The sequence below is a fragment of the Eschrichtius robustus genome, chromosome 14 (assembly GCF_028021215.1).
Source record: "Eschrichtius robustus isolate mEscRob2 chromosome 14, mEscRob2.pri, whole genome shotgun sequence".
Classification (NCBI taxonomy): domain Eukaryota; kingdom Metazoa; phylum Chordata; class Mammalia; order Artiodactyla; family Eschrichtiidae; genus Eschrichtius; species Eschrichtius robustus.
In genome coordinates this window covers 80,961,067-80,985,191 of record NC_090837.1, presented here as the reverse complement: position 1 = coordinate 80,985,191, position 24,125 = coordinate 80,961,067, and the positions used below count along the sequence as shown (strand labels likewise).

The following is a 24,125-nucleotide window of genomic DNA, read 5'->3' as shown; positions in this document are numbered from 1 at the left end:
TCTGATTGCTTTTTTTTGCATTCATGCACATTTTCAATTAAATTCTCTCAATACCCCAGTAGGTGAATAAGATATCTCCCAGAGACGATGTTAACACGACATATTCGAAGACATCTAGAAGCCGGGAGTAGAAGTGAACTAGGTCAGGAAAAAAACCAGAAACAATTCAAATTTGTCCCTTAGTTAAAATTGGAAGGGCAGTTGCATGGTTTTCTGTAGGGTGCAGTTAAAAAAAAAAAAAAAAGCACTAGCCAGCAACTAGGTGCATTTAGGTCCTAGATCTGATCCTATCATTGATTTCTGGACAGATCATTTATTCCCCTTGAAATTCAGGGGAAGGGGGAGTCTTTAAATCTGGAAACTAGGAGGAATCTTATGGGATTATCAAATCTGGTCTCTGCCTTTTACAGTAAAAGACACTGACATGAGGCCTTAGGTCACAGAGCTGATTAGAGGTAGAGCCAGTAGAATATTTCTCCTAAACAAACGGTTGTGATCTTTTTATTACATCATTTCAGTTGAAAGGGTAGAGGCTTATTCTGAGAATCAGAGATAATGCTTGTGATAATGCAGCATAAATTGGTGTCTAAATGTAAAATTTTATTTTAAGATGAGGATGTGGAACGGGTATAGAAGACAGGAATCTGCACAGTGTGTGAACAGACAGGAAACAACCTATAAATGCCCTACTTCTTGTTCTCTAAAAACTTACCTATAGGGCCTCCCTGGTGTCGCAGTGGTTAAGAATCCACCTGCCAATGCAGGGGACACGGGTTCGAGCCCTGGTCCGGGAAGATCCCACATGCCGCGGAGCAACTAAGCCCATGCACCACACCTACTGAGCCTTCGCTCTAGAGCCCACGAGCCACAACTACTGAGCCCACGTGCCACAACTGCTGAGGCCCTCGTGCCTAGAGCCCGTGCTCCACAACAAGAGAAGCCACCGCAATGAGAAGTCCGTGCACCGCAACAAAGAGTAGCAGCCCCCGCTCCCTGTGTAACTAGAGAAAGTCCCCACAGCAACGAAGACCCAATGCAGCCAAAAATAAATAAATAAATTTATTTGAAAAAAAACTTACCTATAAACAAAAGATCATGAAAATTGATCTGAACTCTGTCACTGCCACAAAACTGCATCAGAAAATGGAGATTAGGATGTTCCCGCTGCCAGATGGATTAGGAATGCGGTTGGATGTGGATTCTGATTGCAGACTGCCTATCTTCCAAGGTGGGCTCTATCACTTAATAAAGTGTAATTGAGGCAAGTCTGTACCACTTACTAAAGGGCTCTGGGTCAAATAGTAACACAAACTCCATAGACGTCACTCTCAGGATTAAAACAACCAGTACTTGAGAAACTCTTAGAACAGTGTTTGGCACATAGTAAACCCACTATATAAGGGTTAACCTATCGTTATTATTACTTGCTTTTCTCCTGGGGGAGGGCTACAAGCTATTCTTTCGGAGTAATCTCCATTTAAAATCCCATGGACTAGGGGCTTCCCAGGTGGCGCAGTGGTTGAGAATCTGCCTGCCAATGCAGAGGACATGGGTTCGAGCCCTGGTCTGGGAAGATCCCACATGCCGTGGAGCAACTGGGCCCCTGAGCCACAATTACTGAGCCTGCGCATCTGGAGCCTGTGCTCCGCAGCCAGAGAGGCCGCGATAGTGAGAGGCCCGCGCACCGCGATGAAGAGTGGCCCCCACTTGCCGCAACTAGAGAAAGCCCTCGCACAGAAACGAAGACCCAACACAGCAAAAATAAATAAATAAGTAAAAAATTTAAAATCCCATGGACTAGATTAGACGTATCAGTTGGTTTAGCGAGGAATTAGAGATGGAAAGGGCAGATTTCTTTCGGGGCAGCTCCGTCTTTATCTTGATCCCTTTAATTCTTACGAAATTCATAAAGCGGGCCTTTGCTATTTGCATTTCACAGACCAGAAAACTGGCTAGAGAGGGTAGAACTTCCTTGGCGAGAACGAGACGTTGCATCAGTAGTGGGTCACGGCACAGAATTGATCTAAGCCTACATGGGAATAAACGAACGTCTTCTCCAAGTGTGGACTTCCCGGACTTAGACAGTTCTCACTTTCCAGGGGTCAAGAAAAAGATGGGTGCGAGGTGGTTTAGCAGAGGACCCACATCCCTCTCCAGGCCCAGGAGCTGCACCTTGGCTCAGCGGCCTCTCTCCACGCCGCCCGAGTCTCGCTAAGAGGGCCGGCTCCACACTGCGGGAGAACCAGGCTCCGGCTTTCCGTCGGGGAGGCCTCCCTCTCCCGAGCCTCCCTCACGGACTCCGACTCCTCCGCGCAAGTCTTTGGAGTTTAATTCCTTAATTTATTTAGAAACTACACTTTTGAGTCAAAGAACAGAGAAGGGCAAAGGCCGGGAACAAGAAGCAACGCGCAGGAACACGGGGCGTACGAATGACCCCAGCCTCGAGAGCCCTTACAGCTCTGGCCCACGCGCGACACCCGCCCGAACCCCGCCACCCGCCTCCTTTCCCGGAGGAGGCGTGGCCCGCACGCGCCGCCATCTTGGTCGCCTCTCTAGGCACTCTGTTTACTACTCTATGGTTGCCCGCTCCCGCCCCGCCCCTCCCCAGTCATTGTCTGGAGGAGCAGCCACGGCCGCAGCGCCTTCTCTTTATAAGTCCGCAGTGCCCGGATGTGAATGGATTACAATGTATCTTTCAGGGAAACCTATTATTATCAATGTGACTCCACGGGGGAGTCAATGGTGATGATCAGGAGGAGGAGGAGGATGATGATGAGACACCTCTAAACTTGGAACAAGTTTAAGGCTTTATAAGAGGAGAAGAAAAAAAAAAAAAAAACCACCAACAAGATTTGTTTGAGGAAAAATTATAACTATCCTGTGTTGATATTTTTTTTATAAACAATAAGAAAAAGTTGTTGGATTTTTTTTTTTAATGATTTCTTTTTTGGGGGAGGGAATTTTGTTGCAGTTTTATGGTGGAATATGCAAAAACCAGAGCCAGGTGCATAATCTTGTATTCTGTGGATATCCCTGGAGCAGAACTGAGTACCAGTTAAAATACTTTTTTGGGGGATACACATGTGAGATACTAAGTACTTGCAGAAGATTTTTGTCTCTCTTTTTAAAGTCACTTTCCTTGGAATATTGTGAGCATATTTGTGGCCATTTAAGGTAACGTTACAATTTGCTGTCAGAGTAAACTGTTTGTAATTGAATTTAATATTTTAAATGTCGATCCCAGTGTTTTATTAAAACAAAAGGAACAACCTATTAAATAATCGCCAATGGGAAAAAGTGTGTGCATGCATTTTGTGTATGTACCCGCACATCTAGCAATAACAGGGTTTATAGAATGTGTATTTTAACACACGTTAAAATAGCGTATGTTGCATATACTGGATAAAGTACGCTTGTTATTACGAAACGATAGAATTATGCAGCTTAATTTTTATCCTAAAAAGTGATGTGAAAAAGTGTGTTTTAAGAGCATGCAGGGCCTGTAATGGTAAATGTTGAATTAAAAACTTAAAGTGCTGGCGAACGGGGACTTAGCGTGCCTAGGAACTCAAGTGTAAAAACAAAACAACATCCACCCTCAAAAATTGCCTTTTTTGTTGTTGTTGTTGAAGTTTGCAGCTATACTATTCTGTGACTTAAAAGGGAGGGGAAAAAAACGTATGTAATTTAGGTTTCGCCCCCAACGCAGAACTACCGACATGAAAATCTCCCCAGCAAAATGTGGCTTGGTTTATATCTGGAAAAGAAAAATATTGTTCCTCTTGGCAAAGTCTTTTTGCATCACGTGTATTTGCAGCCTAGTATAAACTTGCTTTGCCGTGTGTGGATGTGTGAGTGAGAGGGAACGAGAGTCGGAGAAAGAAAGAAGTGAGGGGATGTAAACTCGAATAAATTTCAAAGTGCCTCCGATGGATGAAACGGGCAAAAACTGAACTGTTCAGGCTTCAGATTGTAACTGACGTTCTGAGGGAAAATGAGGTGCTCGATGAAATTTCGTTTGTAATTTTTTTTTTTTTTTTGCGCGGCGGGGGAGGTGTTGAGATTTTTTTTTTCTCCGGGGGGGGGTGCATCCCAGGCAGCCCGACCCGAGCGAGCCGCGTCTCCCCGCCGGAGGCCCCCCACCCATTTCTTTGCTGAACTTGCAATTCCGTGCGCCTCTGCGTGTTTCCCCCTCCCCCCCTTCCCTCGTCCCCTCCCCTCCCCGGAGAAGAGAGTTGGTGTTAAGAGTCAGGGATCTTGGCTGTGTGTCTGCGGATCTGTAGTGGCGGCGGCGGCGGCGGCGGCGGCGGCGGCGGCGGCGGCGGCGGCGGCGGCGGCGGCGGGGAAGGAGCGGGCGCGGGCGCAGGCGGAGGAGGTGGAGGCGGTGGTTAGACATGAACGCCGCCTCGGCGCCGGCGGTGCACGGAGAGCCCCTTCTCGCGCGCGGGCGGTAGGTACCGGCGCCGGCGGGGCTCGGCGGGGCTGGTGCGCCGGGCGGCGTGGGGCTCGGGCTCGGCGGCCCCGCACGCGGCTCCGCGCCTCCCGTGCCGCGGGCTCCCGGCTCCCGGCGCTCCCCTTGGAGACACCCCTTCCTCTCCCGCGCCTCTTCCCTCCCCCTCGTCCCTACCCGCCCCCCCTCAGCCCCCCCTCCCCGGCAGTGCCACTTGGAGGGACCGATGACTTTGCCAAGGGCCTGACTTTAATTTTTACAACCATTTCTTTCACAAATTAGGGTGCTGGACCATTACGGGACCCGACCCTCCACTCCGCTTCCCTCCCCCCCCCCCACGCTTTCGTCGACCCTGTCACCCCTCCCCCTTTGGACGTGTTTTCACTCCAGAGACGCTCATCTTTAATTTCTTTATAGCTACTTTGAAACGCAGAGGGGAGTGGTGTGTGTGTGAGCGTGTGTGTGAGCGTGTGAGCGTGTGTGTGAGCGTGTGTGCGTGTGTGTGAGTGTGTGGGGGGGGTGGGGGGAAAGTTGAGACCGGATCGTTCTGAGTAGTTTCTCTTTTCTCTGGGATCCATTCATTTCTCGCTCTACCTCCTGTTGCATAAAATGATGCGCTGAAGAGCGGCTTTTTTTTTTTTTTTCCTTCCCGGATTTGGTTTTATAGTGGATGTTGCCAGTTTTGATCGTCTCTTTGGAAATACAATATCAATAGCAGTTTTTTGGGTTTTTTTTTTGCTATTGCTGCCTATTCCTTCTTAAAAAAAAAAACAACAAAAAACAACTCTCCTGTCTGTCCCTCCCTCCTTTCTACCTTAATCCCATCCGCCCTCACATCCCTACCCCACAACCCCCCAGTCTCCAAAAATCCGATTGTGTTTTCTCCAAGGATTGGGACTGGATTTTCTGATTGCGGTTATTTCCATGTTTCTAGGTTTGTGTGATTTTGCTAAAATGCATCACCAACAGCGAATGGCTGCCTTAGGGACGGACAAAGAGCTGAGTGATTTACTGGATTTCAGTGCGGTAAGAAAGAACGGTGGAAACTAACAACAGCTGTGAAACAAAACAAAACAAAACGAAAAACCCAAACACTTTGAGCTAGAAACCAATAATAATCTAAAGGACAGGAATAATTTTTAATTGGCTGAGTCCTTGGTAAACATGAAGGTCTTTTTGATAAGTTTTTAACTACAATTTTTGGGTGTGATGGACGATTCAGGCTTTTTTTTTTCAGAGTCTTAATTACTCGCTTTTGAATTCCTTACCCACCGAACCCCCCAAATAATGGAGTCTCACTCCAATGGAAGGGAAAAACAGACACCCCTAAAACTGTAAACCACCTCTAAACTTGGCCTTATCTGGACACTGAGAGTACTGATACTTTGCGCACTGCTCATTTTATTGATTTATTTTTTCTGAAAATGGAAAAGAGAAAATAGGAGACCCCAGTTGTGTCAAAGTTTTAAACTGATGATGCTTTGGATTAGTAGGACCTGTAGTCCTCCTAATTACATCTTTTCCTGGGATTCTGAAAACTCGTGTGCATAGGCTGAGCATACATTCTTTAGAACCCTTTTAGACGGTCTTTGTAAATCTCGGAGTCGTGAGATCAGCACAAAGCAGAACTTACACACTTGTGGAGTTTTTACGACGGAACTTGGTCCTTCTCCATCCCTTTGCTTCCCTTCCCCATACCAAGTCCCAAACAGGTCAGGGGAATTAATTCATTTTTAATGCCAGATGAGTTTGGTGTAAGATGCATTTGCAAAGCAAAATAAAAAGAATCCACAAAACACAAATAAAATCCAAACCGCCTTCTAAGTGGGGCTCTTTCATGTTGCTGCTGCCGCTGCCGCTACTGCTGCTGCTGCTATTGCTGCCTCTGCTGCTTCTGTTCTAGATCTTTTGGAGAAATGGCTTTCGGAAGTTTTGCCAGGAAACGTAGCCCTAGGCAGCTTTGTAGCCCCCTTTCTGCTTGCTGCACTTTCTCCATTCGTTCCTTTGCTTTTTGCAGGCTCTGACTCAGGGAAGGTGCGCATTATCCACTAGATACGTCGAAGAAGAGGGAAACCAATTAGGGTCGAAATAAATGCTGGAGAGAGAGAGAGAGTGAAAGAGAGAGAGAGTGAGAGTGAGAGAGAGAGAGAGAGAGAGAAACAGAGAAAGAGAGAGGGAGAGAGAGTCTTGCTTCAAATTGCTCTCATGTTAGAGACGAAATGAGAATTTAGTGCAGGTGGCACTTTTATTTTTATTTGGGTTCACATATGACAGGCAAATCCTATACGGGATGGAAATGGACATTGCCACGTTTATGGCCAAGGTTTTCAATATAAAACAAGCAACTTTCTTCTCCTTTGTAAAACTAGTGTTTTCTAGAGAGCTTGCTGCCCTCCAAACTGAATCTTGTTCACATTATGGGGACTGTGTTGGTTTAAAATGTAGTCCTGCCTAGTTCTGGCGATCTAATGAACCTGAGGAAAAAGAAAACAGAGTGGTAAAGGTTGGGGCGGGGGGAGAGTGATTGGTAATGTTGTGCCTGTTTTAGTTTTAAGTTGGATGGTGATGTATTTTACTAAAATGAACCCTTAGCATAAACTGTATATTATATAGTGAGAGTATGAAAGATCTTTGATGAACTCTGAAGGCACAAATGTCTTCTTTTCAACAGTAATATTTCTTTGTTTCTTCTAGATGTTTTCACCTCCTGTGAGCAGTGGGAAAAATGGACCAACTTCTTTGGCGAGTGGACATTTTACTGGCTCAAGTATGTAAATTCTTTTCTTAGTGTGTAGTTAAATGTTCTTAGCTGTTTATTCACTCATGGTATATTTTTGGCTCTGTTGAAGTGTTCTGAAAAAGTCATTGAAATTTTAGCCTGTAATGATATGGTTATTTCATTATCCATTAGTGATATAACTTAGGCAAAAACGTTATCTTTTGCAAAATTAAAAGTAGGTTCTTTTTTTTTTTAAATCAAGGAAACTGTCTCAGAATTCATCACTTACTTTAAAAGCAATTTTCTGATACAGTTGTAATCAAACGTGAAGATAAGACAGTGTTAACACGGGGGAATAAATTAATGTTTCCTTATTTGAAAATAGAGGGAAAAATCTAACTTTCATGAAAAGGGCAAATCCCTTGTAAATAATATCAATTTTATTGGGTACTATGTATAATTAACCCTTTTAAAGAAATGAGCACTTAATTTTGCAGATGAATGCTGCGTAGTAAACCATAGCTGTAAATAGAGAGACTCTTGCTAATCTGAGAGCTAAATATGAATTCATTTATATTTAAAATATCCTTTTTGGTGCTTTAGCTTTTTTTTTTTTTTTAAGAATTGTGCGATGAATTTTTCTATACTTAAAGTTGCAAATTTGGAAGGACTTTTACATTTTATAAATGAAAGGTCTTTGGCTGATGCTTTAAAAAGACGTTAGCGCTATTCACAAAGGAATCTGTGTGTGCAATGATTATCTGGTATCTAAGGAGGAGTTTTAATAGGGGACTCTCTGAAGGTCTCTTATTAAAAGTGAAAACTGAAAATATGCTATTCATTTAAAACGTATTTTTTTTGTGTAGGGAATTTCATATCAGAAGGAGGCATACATTGTTGCCTGCTGTCCTTTAGGTTCAAGGCTTAAATCCATTTATGCTTGTTAAACAGCTGTAGTACTTTAGGAGTTCTGGCAGTGGTACATAACAGGACATTAGACAGAGTCCTGTTCTTAAGTCAGACTGGTAAATGTTGACATCGTTTAGCTGTGAGATACCAGTGGAATTGTCTGTTAGCTATTGAAGATAATTTCACATCTCTTAATATTCATTTGGTGTTGTAGCAATGAAGAAATCTGTTCATCTTTGTGATTTGTATAATTGGTATTTTTTTAATAAAATTAATGGCATTTAAAAGTTGCTCATTTCCAAATAAGTTACTTCTCCTTTTGCTGGCCCCCATAAGTCTGAGGGATTTTTTACCTCTATAACTTGATTTGTGAAATATGAGATGCCTCCTATAGTTATATTTCATCTTTTATTTTGGGGGGTCCACTTTGATTAAAAGGACTACTGACCATATGTTTGTGTTTTACTGTCCTGGACCCTGTTATAATTTTCATTTGGGACTTAAAATTTTTTTTGTTGTTGTATTCGTATTGTATCTTCCAAATTTCTGTATCGTGTTCTCTATACAACTTTGAAGGAAAGATGAGTACAAGTATCTCTTGTAGGCAGATTAATTTTTCATGTTAGGCAGTATCAAAACAGTTACTAACTTTATCTCTGACAGCAACTTTCTTCATGATTTTCCTTAAGAAAATGTATATTCAGTTGAAATCTGAAAGTAGATTATGTCAGAAAGGCTCAGAGATAGGCTGCTTTCAGAGTCAGTGCAAAAATACTCTTTTGTACTTTGTAAAATGGACACATTTGGAATAATTAAGTATATCAGTTTAGGTATAGTTTAATAAAGTAAGGTGATTTAGAAGCATGAAATTGTGTTACATTTAAAAAGGTAATTGTGCATCTGGTCCCTTTGCTATGTTCACATTTAAATGAAGTCCTTGCTATGATGTTTAAGTGTTTACAGAGTGTAGGCTGAATAAGTATGAATATGTATTAATGCATTTTGGTAAATGATCATATACTGAAATTTACAGTTCTTAAGACAGTATATCTGTATATGTAAACCTAGACAGAGGCTTCATCCATAGTGAGACGTGTTGTGATATTTCCAATGAATATGCTGTGATCATTTTTAAGGTGTTAAACTTTAAGTGACGTTGTACCAGAGGTGTAGTTTTCAGGCCCAAATGTTTCCTTGTAAAGGTAAAAAGTGTAGTGCGGATTTTGTTCTCGCTGCTGGATTGAAAATGCAGGGTATTCATCCAATGCAGTATGATGGGGTCTATAATATACACGGTACAGATTGGGGTGTTGATTTTTCTCATCTGTCCAAGACACAGTTAAATGGCTTTGTTTCCACTCAGTAACAAAGATAAGTCCCTTTTAAAGCATAACAAATAAAAAAAAAAAAAATGAGGAAAACTGCATTTTGCTCCTGGAAGGATGAACTAGGAAACGTTGGACTGAGAAATAATTTTCTAAATGTACATCAGGTTAATATCCATTGTCCCAAGGGTGCTCAGATGTCACTTCCATGGGTAGCTTTGAAACTTGGGTCCAGAGAAAAAAGATCCGAAGTATAAGTGAACTGTTCATATTGGAAAAACCAGCTCTGTTTTTTCAAAGTGAGGCATGGTAATGTTTCATGCTTAAAGTTCTCAGTAGCTGTAGATTCCATTCATATAGGACGCTCCTTCGTGATTTGCAATGTGAGAATTAAAAAAAGTGTGGCCATATTGCCTTTAATCTTTCATTTCACAAACATGGTTTTTCCTACCACCTTAAGAAATAGTGAGGCTGCTAGGAAGAATGGAATGTAACCTGAGCTACAGCCTGACATTCCCAGGGAGCATTTTTCACATGAAAGGCTTTTGTCAACCCAGGAAAAGGACCAGCAGTTTTTGTTTGATGTTTGCAGGTGTTCAGCAGAGAGCACTAAAACAATTCAGCCATGATAGTTCAGAGCTTGGATGACCTTAACGGGGAGAATTGGTGGGCTCTGGAATTATTTTTAAGAAATATTTGAAACCTATATGGTGACTTATATAAAGGGATTTCAGATCCATTATATCATTGATCTTAAAACTAGCTAAAAGCATCCACATGCCTGGATGATTGGAAAATTATTCTCATTAAAAAGTAGGATGGCAAAGTTACCAGAAGAAAAGAAAAATTCGCCTAGAGTCTATAATTTATTGATGAACAGGGGTTTAATTTTCTAATATAACAAAACTACAGTTTCTTTGGTTACCTTTGAGTCTTTTATGAGCAAAAGATAAACATACTAGCTTCGGCATCTTTTACAAAGTAGTTTTAAAGTTGGGGCTCTAAAATTATCCATACTCAACAACAGTCCTGGTCACATCTGTTACATGTATTTACAGTTAGTCTGTGACGGATCCTACATCTTCCTCCCTTCGTTTAAAAGTTGAGCCTTTTCCCCCGTAACTGTTTAGTTTTACTTAGGTGTTCAGCATTTGTTAAAGGTGCCAAATGGATGGGTGTTTTAACAATTAAGAGCAGCAGTAAAACACACCACATCCCTGTCATGGTCATTTTTGGAAGAGAAAAAACACTTCTTGACATTCACGCAAGTTAGTTCACTGATACCCACATGACACCCAAATGACACATCAGTTTGGTAAATTCAGTAAGAAAAAATAAATCGATCCAATGGGTAGTTTTGTATCACAGAGAAAATTCAAATGGTCAGCATCCTGAATTAATTTCCATCCGTACAGTTTGAGTTCATGGTTATGGCGTGAAAAAACAAATGGTCTCCCTTAAAGGTATTTGTGGAGCACACTTATTTGTGTGTGTGTGTTTTAAACAGCCTTACTATTATAGTGCAGTTCATAAGGGTTGTATGACTTTTATAAAATGCAGGTTAACAGGTTACAAAATAAGCAAAGTGGCATTAAACCCATTCTGTTAGAATCATAGAATTCGGGGGATAGCAACCCCTTAGAAATAGACAGCCCAGTGCCTTCATTGTACAGACAAAGAAAACTGAGGCCCAAGTTAAGAGGTTCTAAACTATGCCTTTATTTGCTAATCTAAAAAACAAGTTTTGATTTGCTAATTCTATATGGCCCTGCAAATCCTTCTATTGGAGTAATATTGGTTTCACTACTATGTTTTTCTAAATTTGTATTGCGTAATAGTGTACCAGGATTTGTGTGCTGATCTTTGTGCCTACAAATGCCTCTAAGTGTGCATGTGCCCTTTGAATGCTTTTTAAGGTTTGGAGCTGAATTTTGGATTGTTGATCATTCTCTTTTGCCTGACCTGGCCTCTGACTATTTGCAAGATGTTAGATTGAATAACAGGGGTGGATGGGCATGACACTGACAGAACTAAAGTGCTTCCTACTATGCCAAGTGGTGTGCTATGCACTTTATATTCTTGTATTTTTTTAATCCTCACAAGAACCCAGTGAGATGCCAGGATTACCATGCTCAATTTATAAATGAGGAAACTGAGATTCAGAGATGGTAAACTACTTGCTCTCAAGGCAGCCAGAATGAATCAGGTTCTAAACCCAGGTCTGCCTAGCTCAGTGTCTTTTCAGACACACACACACACACACACACACACACACACACACACAGACACAGAGTCAGATATAGCTTATTTTTTCAATATCTTATAGGCTTAAGGATATGTTATTGAGGCTTGGTGTGCAATACTGTTCCTGATCTTTAGTGTAGATAAACATTTTTTAAAAACATGTTTAAGATAATGTTATAAACCATGTCCATTATTTTTCCTGCTTTCTTATCCAAACTAGGCTTCTAGTTTATGTTGGATTTCAATGTGACTTAGTATCTCTCTCATATTTTTATTATTTTTTTAACAAGGAAAATATAGTAGGTATTTTCAAAGTTGTGTTTTGGTTCTATTGTAAATTGACAGTCTGCTTGGGTACCAGTGAAAATATTTTGTTTTCAATTATTTTAATGTACCTAGTCAAACCAAAAGTTGAGGTAACCAAGCTTGCTCTGTTAATATCTAAAAAAAAAAAAAAAAGGAAGGTTTCCTATCTTTAACTGTAAAAAGAAGTTTTGCAGTTCCTTGTTAGATCTTTGAAACTTAATATTCAAGAACAAAAACCCTGAATTCTATCTGCATCACTAAAATAAGCAGTTTTGAAGTTTTGATATGTCTATTACCGGGCATGTGCTTAAAATGTTAGGTTTTCTAAATTCAGAAGGAAGAAGCAGTACTCTATTTGACGTTGACTTAAGTAAATAAAATGCATTAAACAAGCATAGGGGTCCAAGATCTGTTGAGCCTGAAATGCTTAACATTTTTGACAGCATCAGCAAATCATCTTTACCCTGCTATTGTAATGAGGAAATCACTTAAATAACAGATGAACAGCTAAGTCACATAAACATATATAATAGAACTATGTAATGAAAGTTTATGCTGTTAATTGCTCGAATCTGTCTTAAATGCTTAGAATCATGGAGCAGTAAAGACTGTCATATAAACAGTTTTGTTTTGAGCTTAAAATTATTCCTTTTTGCTTTCATCTGCTATGATAAACAAAGTAATTTTGGAAGCTTTACAGATCAAACATTTACTCCTAATGGTAAACTACATTTTATATTGGAAGTTTGCAGCCTCGTCCAAGGCAGAGAGTTGAGTCCTGGTGGCCCCAGGCTTCAACGTTTAAGTATTATGATGCTATTTAGATCTGTTCCCATAAGCCAAGATAACAGATCTGAAGTTGTCTAATAAGGAACATGGTGTGTTTTGAAATGTTCTTCAGTTTACAAGTCTTGAACTAGAATGTTCTTGGCCAAACCTTTAGAACTTGTACCTATATGTTGGGTAAGTCAGATTTTGCACAAAGCATCCAAATGCAGCTAGGTGGGAACAGAAAAAAAAATCCCTTCCTTCCTTATTTTTTGTCTTTTATGAGCTATTTTTTTATGACCAGGTGTTCTTCCAAGTTAATTAGATGGTGCTGAGTATTAGAGAAAGTAAAGTAAAGCACATCAAAGTTATTTTTTTTTTTAAAGGTTTTATTTATTTTTGTTACCGGTTTCTTATTACTCTGAATAAAGTTTTCAAAATTGACTGCCAAGTTTATAAGCTTACACATGGGTTATCCATTTTCTAAATCTGTGATCCCACTTAGACTCGGCAATGACGTAGGCACATGAGGTTTAGGTGGGTACTTTTCAACCGTATGTCTCTTAATGCTTATGAGAGATGTAAGAGAAATAACAATTTAATCTTTAGAGAAGATTGGTTGACACTTTCTATAAGTTTTACATATATATATATATATTTTTAAATCAGGCTCAAAGAAATAGCAAAAGTGTTGAAAAAGGTTGTCATATTTGCTTTCATTTCAACAATAAAGGCCCAGTTAATCAGCATATCAGATACCCAGGTGTGTTTAGAACCAGTTTATACGGATGAACTTCAGGGCTGTAAGAAAGTATTCTGTTTAAAGGTGCAGCCACTCGATTGTTCAAATGGCTGCTTTTGTACTTTTGTGTGACAATTAACATTTAATGAATGACTTTCTAAACTGCCATTGGTGGTAATTACTATATGCGGTTTATTAACTGCAATCCATTGTTGGATGTGCCTGTATTGATCTGTTTTGCAAACAACCCTTCACACGTTCAGCAGTATTTGTACATTACTTTTTAAAGAACCTGTTTCGTTTGCTGACATTGATATTGCCCCTAAAATTTTTAGCTGACAAATGCCTCTTCGATCAGAGTGATTTTTTAGTTAAATTAAAAATTCATTGTCTTTTCAGCTATAAAAATTTTGCCCTTCTATCCTCAGGGAATCCCAAAGAAACTACACAAGATTGCCTTTCAAGTAAAGGACTTATAGAAATTTAGACTTACCAGGAGACTTTAGAGATGTTCTATGATTTTTTTGGTTAAAGAGCTAAGGTTTGGGAGGGTTAAAAGTCTTTTGCCCAAATCATACAGTTGGTTATGGGCTATAATAGGACACAAATACAGATGTCCTGACCTGCTGCTCAGGGACCCCATGCTGCTTTTAATTAAGGTTTGGACTCAATCCGTTGGTACCAACTGTATGTTTCTTAAGAGGAGGAAAACTTGTATGATCTTCCATTTCTGAAAAATAATAAAAGTTCAGATCGTGAGAGATGGACATCGTAATCCAGCTCACTTGTCATCACGTGCTCTAATTTGGCTAAGGCAGTTGACGAATAACTGTTAAAATGTATTGTGTTATTAAAAATAACAAAGTAAGACCCCTGATTAAATATCAGGGCTGTAATTTAATCTTGGGGGTTCTGTTGCTGTTCATAAACCATTTGGTTTTTTTCTGTAATAGATGACGTCAAAATACAGCTTGATTGAATTATGACCCTGGGTTACAGGAGCAGCTGCTTGTGCCTCTTGACTTCATAGCATGTCAGCATTTCCATTACTAATTTTTTTTTTCTCTGACATTTTTAAGTTCGAATAGTTAAACGAGACTGATGATTGGCATATAAACTTTCAGCCTCCTGGGAAAAGACTATTTTCCCAATAAAACAGAGAAGGTGGTGACAAAGCCCCATTACGGAATACCTTTTAGAATGTTCTTCCTTGCTTTAGCTTTAATCTTCCATTAATTTAAACATTCCCTTTTGGGGTACTTAGCTGAATTGCAAGGCATCCAAATGGAAGGTTTTGTATCTAAAAATCTCCCAAGCCAAGACTTAACTACAGGGCATTTCGAGGACTTTTAAACTAGGGAAAGACCTACCTTCTGTGAAGGAAGATATTGAAATGATAGCTCCGGACACTCCAGTTTTCATCTTGTGTAAAATGCTGAAGAGCAAGATGAAAAACACGCACATTTGCATATCTTGTCAGTAATTACTTTTATATCCACTTAAGATGAGTAAAAATTGATAATGAATGGTTTAGAAAGGTCTATTTAGTTATATCATTATCTGGAGACTCATAGCATAGCTTCAGTTTAGCCCCTCGGGTTTTAATATGTAGCCAGTGGAGATGGGATGTCGGTTGTGTCTATCTAGCCAGTTATTTTTTATCTACCTATCATAATTCTTATTGATGGCTCATCTAATATATATTTTTAGTACATGCTATGTACACATCCCCTGCGTTAGCAATTATAGGACTCAGAGGGCTTTGTGGGAGCAAGGTCATGCCCTGAGAGGGCATGTATTTTGACAGGAAAGAATAGAAATGTACATGTTTAATTAATAATGTCCAGAAGACAAGTGTCATTAACATTGTGGGAGTTTAGATAAAGAAAAACTTATTTCTTGCTGGGGGAAATTAATAATGAAGGTTTCATGGACAAATCAACTCTGATTCTTGAAAGAGGAGGAGGATTTTGACATGGGGGCATTGGGACGGAGCATTTAATATCAAGATCACTGTGAACCAGGCACAGAGGAAGGCCATTGCAAAGCGTGGATGAAAGAGAGCAAGTTCCTCAGCTCGGCAGTGGACTCAGTTATGGTCTAGGCACCTCAGTCACCTCCAGGCACACATTCCTGTCTTGGGTGCCTTTTTTTTCTTTCCTTTTCTGGATTTGGGATTTCCCTTTGAGATAATCCAGTTCCTTCCCAAAATATATGTTTTTAATGGTAGTGGCAGGGTGGAAATCAAGATTTAGGTGTTCCCAGTTCCAAACTCTTCCTACTGTATCATCCAGCAGTGGAAATTTTAAGCTAATTTGGAGAAAATGATTTATTTAACTGAATTCTGGCAATCTAGATTCTTTTGCCATGTTTGCCGTTAAATAGCTGTTTCATATTGGCAAAGTGAATAAAATGTGTCATACTGACATCACGCAGAGGAAAAATACGTAAATACCACCCTCTCCTTGAGTATTGGTTAGTTCACATTACAGTGTCTTTCCCTCTGTGACCTCCTACTGTTACAGTGATTCCAGTTTCCAGTTGAAGCCAACAATTCAAGTTCTAGTTGGAATTGGCGTAGGAAGAATTTATTAATGAATGTTTGCTGCAGAATAGAAACAAGAGTTTTATGACAAAGAGAATATTCTAGACCCCTTTACCCATTTTTTAAAAAAAATGTCAGTTTCGAACCTATGTCTTCCCCAAACTTTTTCTTCACTTTCGAACATAAGGGATTCATATTGGGAATATTTTGCAACCCCTTCACCTTTAAACTCAGAGAGAAAACATTTTGGTCATCAGGTGGTAATCATGTTTCAAGATTTAATCTACAATTTCATATATAACCCAGTTTTGCAATTTTGAAAAGGAAGACCGAACAATGTCAATTTCAATCCTTGTTCAAATAATCATTATTTGTTGGGTGCCTTCTAGAACTTCATTGTCTAACTGGTATCCCAAACCATGGAATGCTTTTCTGTTCTGTTGTTGGCACTGTGATTCTTCATTTAGTTTCTTTTAGCTGCAAGGTTGATTTTCTTTTGATATCTAACTTCCCCCTGATTTTGTTAACCTCTTATTATTCTTCAGTTTATCTTTTCAGCCCATGTGGAACTATTTCTTTTTTACATAGGTGTACATTTTGTAGTGTCCCACTTTAATCCCTAGTAATTTTGGTAGAATTGGATAAGGTGAGAAATACTCCATAATTACTTGAAGCAAATTAGTTTTACTTAAAAAATTCGTTATTGTTGATGAAGGCTTGATCGTTTAAAGAATGTTGAAAGCTTCAGAAAAGTGAAAGGGATGAATGTACATAGTGGTGTTGTTTTTTCATTGTGAATATGTTTCACCGGAATAACAAGAGAATTATTAAGAATTATTAACTTTCATGTACTCACTTGTTCATTCATTCATTCATTCATTTAGTAAATGTTTTTGAGAGTCAAGATTCAAATTGCAGTGCTAGGTATTACGGTGATATAAAGAAGAAAAAATTTCAAGGCCAGCATTGCAGTTGGCATAGGATACTGCTGTCATTGGGTACAGGCTCTACATTGATTCAGTAAGACAGTGCTTTTTGAATAAGTGATGTCAAAGTGTGCAAGTAGACTTCTTCCAAAGATGCTTTTTAAATATAACTATAGACTTTACAGTTTTAGCTGAAACATTGAAATCCTGTGTGTGTACTTCTACATGAGTATAATGGAGGGAGAATGGACTTGAATGATTATGAATTTGGACCTTGAAGAGTATTGTTATGAATGTACTCTCAAATTTGGTACCAAAGACTTTTTGGGAGGCAATGACAATTATGCCCCATATGTTTTTGTTGGGTTTTTTTTTTTTTTGGATCAGAAATTAAAATATCAGATTTGTAGATAGTGCCCATTTACTTAAGGCACTAGATATTTCTTTTTGTTGTTGTTCCCACACTTGAATATTTTTAACATTTATTTAAAAATTCATATGCGGGAAGTTATTCATTTACTTTCAGAATTTGGTATTGAGCATCCACCACGTGTCAGGTAGTATGCTGGGTGCTAGAAATAAAATGATGAACAAAACAGACATGGTTCTGTATCGGCTAAATGTAGGAGACAGACATTCACTGAATAACCAACCAGAGAAATGTCAGCCTCTACGTTGAGAGGTGTGAGGCGTTAGATGAGTTTGCAATGGGGTATCTGACCACACAGTCAGGAGAACCTTCCCTGAAGCTGGCACACCTGACTGAGGTCTGAGGGGGAGGGGGAGGGAAGTGGGCTGGGGGTCAGCAGGGCATGGTGTTTGGGGAGGGGCTAGAGCTTGGTTGGAGCTGAGGCTGGGGAGAGGGAAGGTAGGGGCCAGATCATGCCAGGCTGCGAGGCAGGGAGAGTGTGCAGTTTTCTCCCACCAGATTTGTGCCTGGGAACACTCTGACTGCAGCCTGGAAAACGCAGCTCAAGGGTAGTCAGGGTGGGTGGCCCGAACCAGCGGTGAGACGTTTGCAGAAACCCAGCTGAGAGATGGGGTTGCTGGGGGAGCTTTCACAGTGGCATTTGCATGTGTGTGTGTGTGTGTGTGAGAGAGAGAGAGAGAGAGAAACTTTCTGTAACTTGAATACTTGAAGATTGACTATACTTTATATCGTCTAACAGTAACCATGAGACCTCGTTCAGCTACTGTGTGCTGTCGACTGCCTGTTTTGCACCCAGATGCCACAGAAGTGCTTTTTATTTTCTGAGAAAAGTGGAAGATTGATTTTGCAATTCTGTTGTGAGAGGGTGCAGAGGTGGGAGTGGGAGAAAGAGGCAAAAGGGACTCTTGCTGTCTTATTTAATGGTCTTCAGTAATTATACACTATTTAGGCTTCCTCTAGCTTATGTTCTAATTACCAGTAAACATTCTGATGGTTCAGTTCAACCTGTGGAATTGAGTCCATCACGCACCTGGGATCAGGTATCAGCACATCCCCACGCTGTTGCTGAGCGTCTTCGGTGAACTTTAGGAAGGTGGTAGGATTTGTACGATACTCCGTCTGAGATGGAAACGCTGTTTACCTGATTCTGTTTTGTCTGAGGTGGCCATGGGGGAAAGTTATCTGGTAACTTTTGATGAGCCACAAAATAAAGCCTTTCGCTTTGACACCTCCCAGTGAATAGCCCTGCTCCTCCTTTCACTCTGACCATCTAGCTCCTTCTCTGCCCCGCTCCCTCCATTTTCTCACGAATCTTATGGTTTACTCTTGGGAGTTCCCTCTCAACCCACTATGTTTGTTAGTCCGTTTTAGTTAGGAAAACTGTCACCATTCTTGCGGTATACTTACTGTTCAAGTTGAAGAAAAAAAGAGGTGTTTTCCCTCCTTCTCTCTTCCTTGCCATCTTTGCTTCGGCCAGCTAGTGAGAGCGTTGGGGGAATGCCATGGGTATGGGCTGGATCCTGATAGCCACAACAGTTAGTGATTCTAGGCCCCGTGACCCAAGAGCTCTGCATGTGCTTCGTCAGAAGGGTGCTGAAAGGAGCGAGGTCCAGAACCGTCTCTGCTGAGCTGAAAACCCCTTAACACATGTGCCTTGTGCTGGTGAGTTAGTAGGTGTTGCTGATGCAAGTGGACGGCATCCACGCGTTGTTCCTGCCTCCTGGAGAACTCCTTCAGCATCCAGGCACGCACTGGTAACTCTCCGTTAAAAAAATCAAACGAAATGCAGTTACCGTCCTTTTGGGGTGTGGAGGGCACGCAGGGTGCTTCCACAGTTATCTGCGGTGCTTTATTTTTTTGGAAAGAAAACAAATGGTAGAATGTTATGGTTGACACCTCAGTGCTCGAAATATTTCATAATAGAAACAAAACAAAAGCGTAACAAACCAAACACATACTCTCCCTCTCATTCACACTCCCTACTGACTGGTCCTCTTTCTTGGGCTCCTTTATAACAAGAGTTTTGTTGACTGTTGGCTACTCTGGTGGCTTCTGTATCCCTTCCTTCCGTATGCTTTTTATAAGTCTCACCCCAACCAAATATTCCAAAACATATTTTATCTTGTGATGTTTGATACCTACAAAATAATACATGTAGCATATATGAATTATGAAGCTAAATGATGGAGTGAAGACCCGGGGACCCACCACTCACTGTCAAAACTACAGCATCATCAGAACCATCTGGGTTTCTTCCTTATCCGCATTCCCCCGTCTTTCTTGCCAGAGGTAAATATTCTCTTTTTTCTTTCTTTTTTTTTTTTTTTCCACTTGATGGAGGATTATAAACATGGTACCATTCCTATGTTGTATCGTGCTACTTGCTTTTTACACTTGGCATTGCGTGTTTCAGATTTCTCCATGTTGCTGTGTGTGGCATTAGTTCATTTTCACTGCTGGTGAATATGCCTCAATTTATTTATGTATTTTCTAGTTAATGAACCTTTGGATTGATTCCCTTTTTTTGAGACTACACACTTTCCTAGCATCTCTTGACGCACTCCTGATCATCTCTTTTGATTCCTGTAGATGTCTAAGAGTCAAATTTCTGGGTTGTAGAGTCTTGCAAGTGTTCCAAATGAAAAGATAGTGCCGAATTGTTTTCCAAAGTTGTTAACAATTTACATCCTACCCACAGCATAAAAGGTTACTATGGATACATACTGTTGTCCACCTTTGGTGTTCTCAGATTTCTTAATTGTATCAATCTAGTGGGTGTACAATATAAAATGTATCTCACTGTAGTCTTAACTTGCATTTCACTGATAATTGATGAGGTTAAACATCTTTCTATGTATTTATTTATCATTCATGTTTGTTCTATGGAATCTCCCCTCCTCAGTTTTCTATTGAGTCTGTTTTCTTTTTAAATTTTTATTTTTTTACTGCTTTGTGGATGTTCTTGATATATATGTGGATAATAATTTTCTCAGTCACGCATGCTGCAAATACTTTCCCTTTTTTTATGACCTGTCGTTTTACCCTCCCTGTGGTATCTTTTGGTGAACACAAGGCCTTAAATTTAATGTAGTCATTTTTTTTCCCTTTACCTTTCCATGTTTCGTGTCATGGTTGGAATATCCATCTCTACCTCAAGGTGATAAAGATACTCTCTTATATGTTTCTTCTGGAAAGCGTTTTGTAGTTTTGACATCCACATTTAAGTTTTTAATACAGTTGGGATTGATTTTGTAGAGTGGGAAGTAGGGGTTCAATTCCACTTTTTCTTAAATATCTTGATATACATTTGTTCTAGAATCATTTATTGAAAAGTCCATCCTTTCCGTAGGCATCCACAGTGCTATTTCTGCAACACAGTAAGTTTCTGTATTTGTAAGGGTCTCATTCTGAGTCCCTTTTTTCTGATCTGTTGGTCAGTTTTTCTACCCATGCCTCAGTGCCATATTGTAGTAAGTTTCATACCACATTTTGGTATATGGTAGGTGAGGTACTTCCTCTTCTTCTCATCCCATATGTACATTTTACTTTTAGCTATGTTTTTCCACAGAAATTTAAAAATAAGTTTGCCAAGGTCTTTCATAAGCCTTTTAGGGATTTTATGGAAGTTGCATGGGATCTGATGATCAATTTGGGAAAAAATTAATATATCTTTAATAATGATTATCTCCACTCACGTATCTCTCCAATTCTTTAGGTCTTCTTTGATATCTCAAAGTTTTATAATTTTTTTCATGAGGTTGTGTATATCTTTTGATGATTTTTTCTTAGGTACCTTATTTTTGTTACTATTGATAATGGTATTTTCTTTTAACTTAAATAGTCAAATTGTTTGTTCCTGATATATATATAAATGTAATTGATTTTTGTACATTGATTTCATATTCAGCCATGTTGCTAAATTCTCTTATTAATTTTAAATTGTCTTTGTGCTTTCATTAGAGTTTTTCTTATAGGTAGTCATATCATGTGTGAATAATGACAGTTCTGTTGTTTTTCCTTTCAAACCCCTTTTCAAACAGATATATGTTTTTTCTTTCCTTTCTTGTCTTACCCTGTGCTACCTAGGACCTCAAGACATTCTTAAATCGAAACAGCAATACTGGGTATCCTTGTCTTTCCCTGATTTTCACCATTGATGATGGTAGTTATTTCATTAAGGAAGTTTCCTTCTACACATATCTTGCTAAGAGTTTTACTGTGAGTGGTATTGAGTTTTATCAGTTTTTTCTACATATATTTATTTTTTAATGATTTTTTTAAAGTATTGTTTTTAAACTTAAAAATTTATTTATTTATTTATTTATTTTTGGCTGCATTGGGTCTTCGTTGCTGCGCGTGCGCTTTCTCTAGTTGCGGCGAGCGGGGGCTACTCTTCATTGCGGTGCGCGAGCTTCTCATTGTGGTGGCTTCTCTTGTTGCAGAGCACGAGCTCTAGGCGCGCGGGCTCAGTAGTTGTGGCTTGTGGGCTCTAGAGCGCAGGCTCGGTAGTTGTGGTGCACGGGTTTAGTTGCTCCGCAGCATGTGGGATCTTCCCGGACCAGGGCTCGAACCCGTGTCCTCTGTATTGGCAGGCGGATTCTTAACCACTGTACCACCAGGGAAGCCCCCTCTACGTATATTTAAATTATGATTTAAAAAATATCTTTAATCTGTTAATGTTGTGAGTGACATTTATATTTTTCCCTATGGTAAACTCCCCTTGGATTTTTGGGATTGATTAATGTGATTGATGTATTTTTATTACTTTTTTAAAAATAATATCCTGGACTCAGTTTTCTAATATTTTCTTTAGTATCTTGCATCTATGTTTCTAACTAAGATTGATGCATAATATTTCTTCTCTTACCATCCTTATCTGGTTTTGGCTCCAAGGTTATACTGACTTGTAAAATGAATAGAAGAGTATTTCCACTCTATCATCTCTCATCACTCATCACAAGAATGTGTATAAATCTCAAATAATCTGTTCCTTGAAATTAGGTAAAACTTATCTGTGTAACAATCTGAGCCTCGAGTGAGGTGATTTTAAAGCACTGATACAATTTTTAAATATTAAAATATTGAGAATGAGAATTTTACTTTCTTTTTTAGTTTTAGTTCGTTTTAAAATTACATATATGAACAAAATTACATATATGATAGATATAATATTTCATGTTTCATATAAAATTCTGAACCAATTACCATAAAGTTCATGGTATTCTCTTGTTAGCTTTCTAATCTCTGCTGATTCTATAATTAAGTTTCATTTTTCATTCCTGGTTTTATTTGTGTTTTCCTTGATCAAGATCACTAGATGTTTTTCTCATGTATTAGTCTTTACAAAAACAATCAACTTTTGACTTTGTGGATTATTTGTGTGTGTGTGTGTGTGTGTGTTTTCCTACTTCATTAATTTTTAATCTTTATTATTGCCAGCTTTCTATTTGTTTTGGGTTTATTCTGATTTTTTTCTAACTTCTTAAGTTGACCACTTAGCTCGTTAAGTTGTTATCATTTATTTTGTTAATGTAAAAACTTAAGGCTATAAAATGCCCTTTAAGTACTGCTTTCACTGTATTCAGCAGTTTTAATATGTAACATGTTCATTATATTTTATTTGTAAGTATTTAAAATTTTCCAATATGATTTTCTTCTTTGACCCTTGCAATGTTTATTGATGCCTTGAAAATTTTACAAATGAATGTGTTATTTATCTTTTTATTATTGACTTTGAATGTAATTTAATTGTTGTCAGAGAACTGTTCTGTGTGACAACAGTTCTTTGGTTCTTGTGAGACTTGCTTTATTGTCAGTTTTAATTAATCAGTTTTCATAAATGTTCCATTGTGTGCTTGGGAAAATTGTGTATTCTTTTATTATTGAGTTGAAGGATGTATGTGTCCAGAAATTTAAGCTTGTTAATTGTGCCTTAAAATCATCTATACCTTTACCAGAGTTTTTTTTGTCTGCCTGACATTTTGTCATTGAGAGAAGTGGATTGAAATAATCCTCTATCATAGTGACTTTGCAGATTTCTCCCTGTGTTTCTGTTTTGGCTTTATACATATTGAAATTGTTTGTATTCAAGTTTAGAATGACTAGGTCTTCATGGTTAAACTCTTTATTCACTTTATATGTGGTCATTCTCTTTCTACTATTTTGTCTTAAATTCTATTTGGTCTGTTACTAGTATAGTTATCTCACTTTCTTTTTGTCTAATATTTGTCTAGTGTATCTACTTTTTAACTTTTTATTTTCAACCCGTCCAAGTTGGTTTGTTTTAAGTCTGCCAGCTACAGCTGGATTTTAATTTAATCTAATCAGTTATCAAATTATTTAAGTCCATTTACATTTTTTTGTACTTTGGGTTAGGCCATTTACATAGACTACACTGTGAATATGGCTCTTGGAATTGTGTGACATAGTAGCTCTGTGATTAATGTCATCTAAATTTTAAATTTCTATTTGTATTGCTTCTTATACACTTTTTTTTCTCTTATTCCTTTTAAAGTAATTAGTTAAGGTTTTGTTTGTTTTTTACTTTACCCTCCCATTATATGGAATTTATTCGGAATTTATTTCTGTTCTTTTAGTGATTACCTTTAGATTTTACTATGTATAGTTATCTGACAAAGTCTGAAGTTTGTCTATAGTCTTAACTCCCCTTTGAAACAATTTTAGCACCATAGAATCCTGTTCCTTACATCACTGCCCTACCTACAAGAGTATTGTTGTTTGGAGCTTTAAAATATTTTCTA

The 24,125-nt window shown here is 38.9% G+C and overlaps 1 protein-coding gene across 10 annotated transcripts in view; it reads left to right on the top strand.

The window, feature by feature from the left end:
* The first annotated feature begins 3,060 nt into the window (after positions 1–3,060).
* Positions 3,061–24,125, top strand: part of TCF4 (transcription factor 4) — a 353,245-nt gene continuing 332,180 nt past the window's right edge. For 7 of the 10 annotated variants that reach the window (XM_068562364.1, XM_068562346.1, XM_068562342.1 and 4 more), the window contains exons 1-3: positions 4,366–4,450; positions 5,385–5,476; positions 7,145–7,217. In XM_068562364.1, coding sequence (XP_068418465.1) covers positions 5,405–5,476; positions 7,145–7,217 — 145 coding nt within the window. In that variant the 5' untranslated portion in view covers positions 4,366–4,450; positions 5,385–5,404. Of the gene's footprint in view, positions 3,175–4,365; positions 4,451–5,384; positions 5,477–6,623; positions 6,687–7,144; positions 7,218–24,125 lie in introns of those variants that run through there. The other 3 variants (XM_068562349.1, XM_068562350.1, XM_068562348.1) reach the window with 3 other exon arrangements.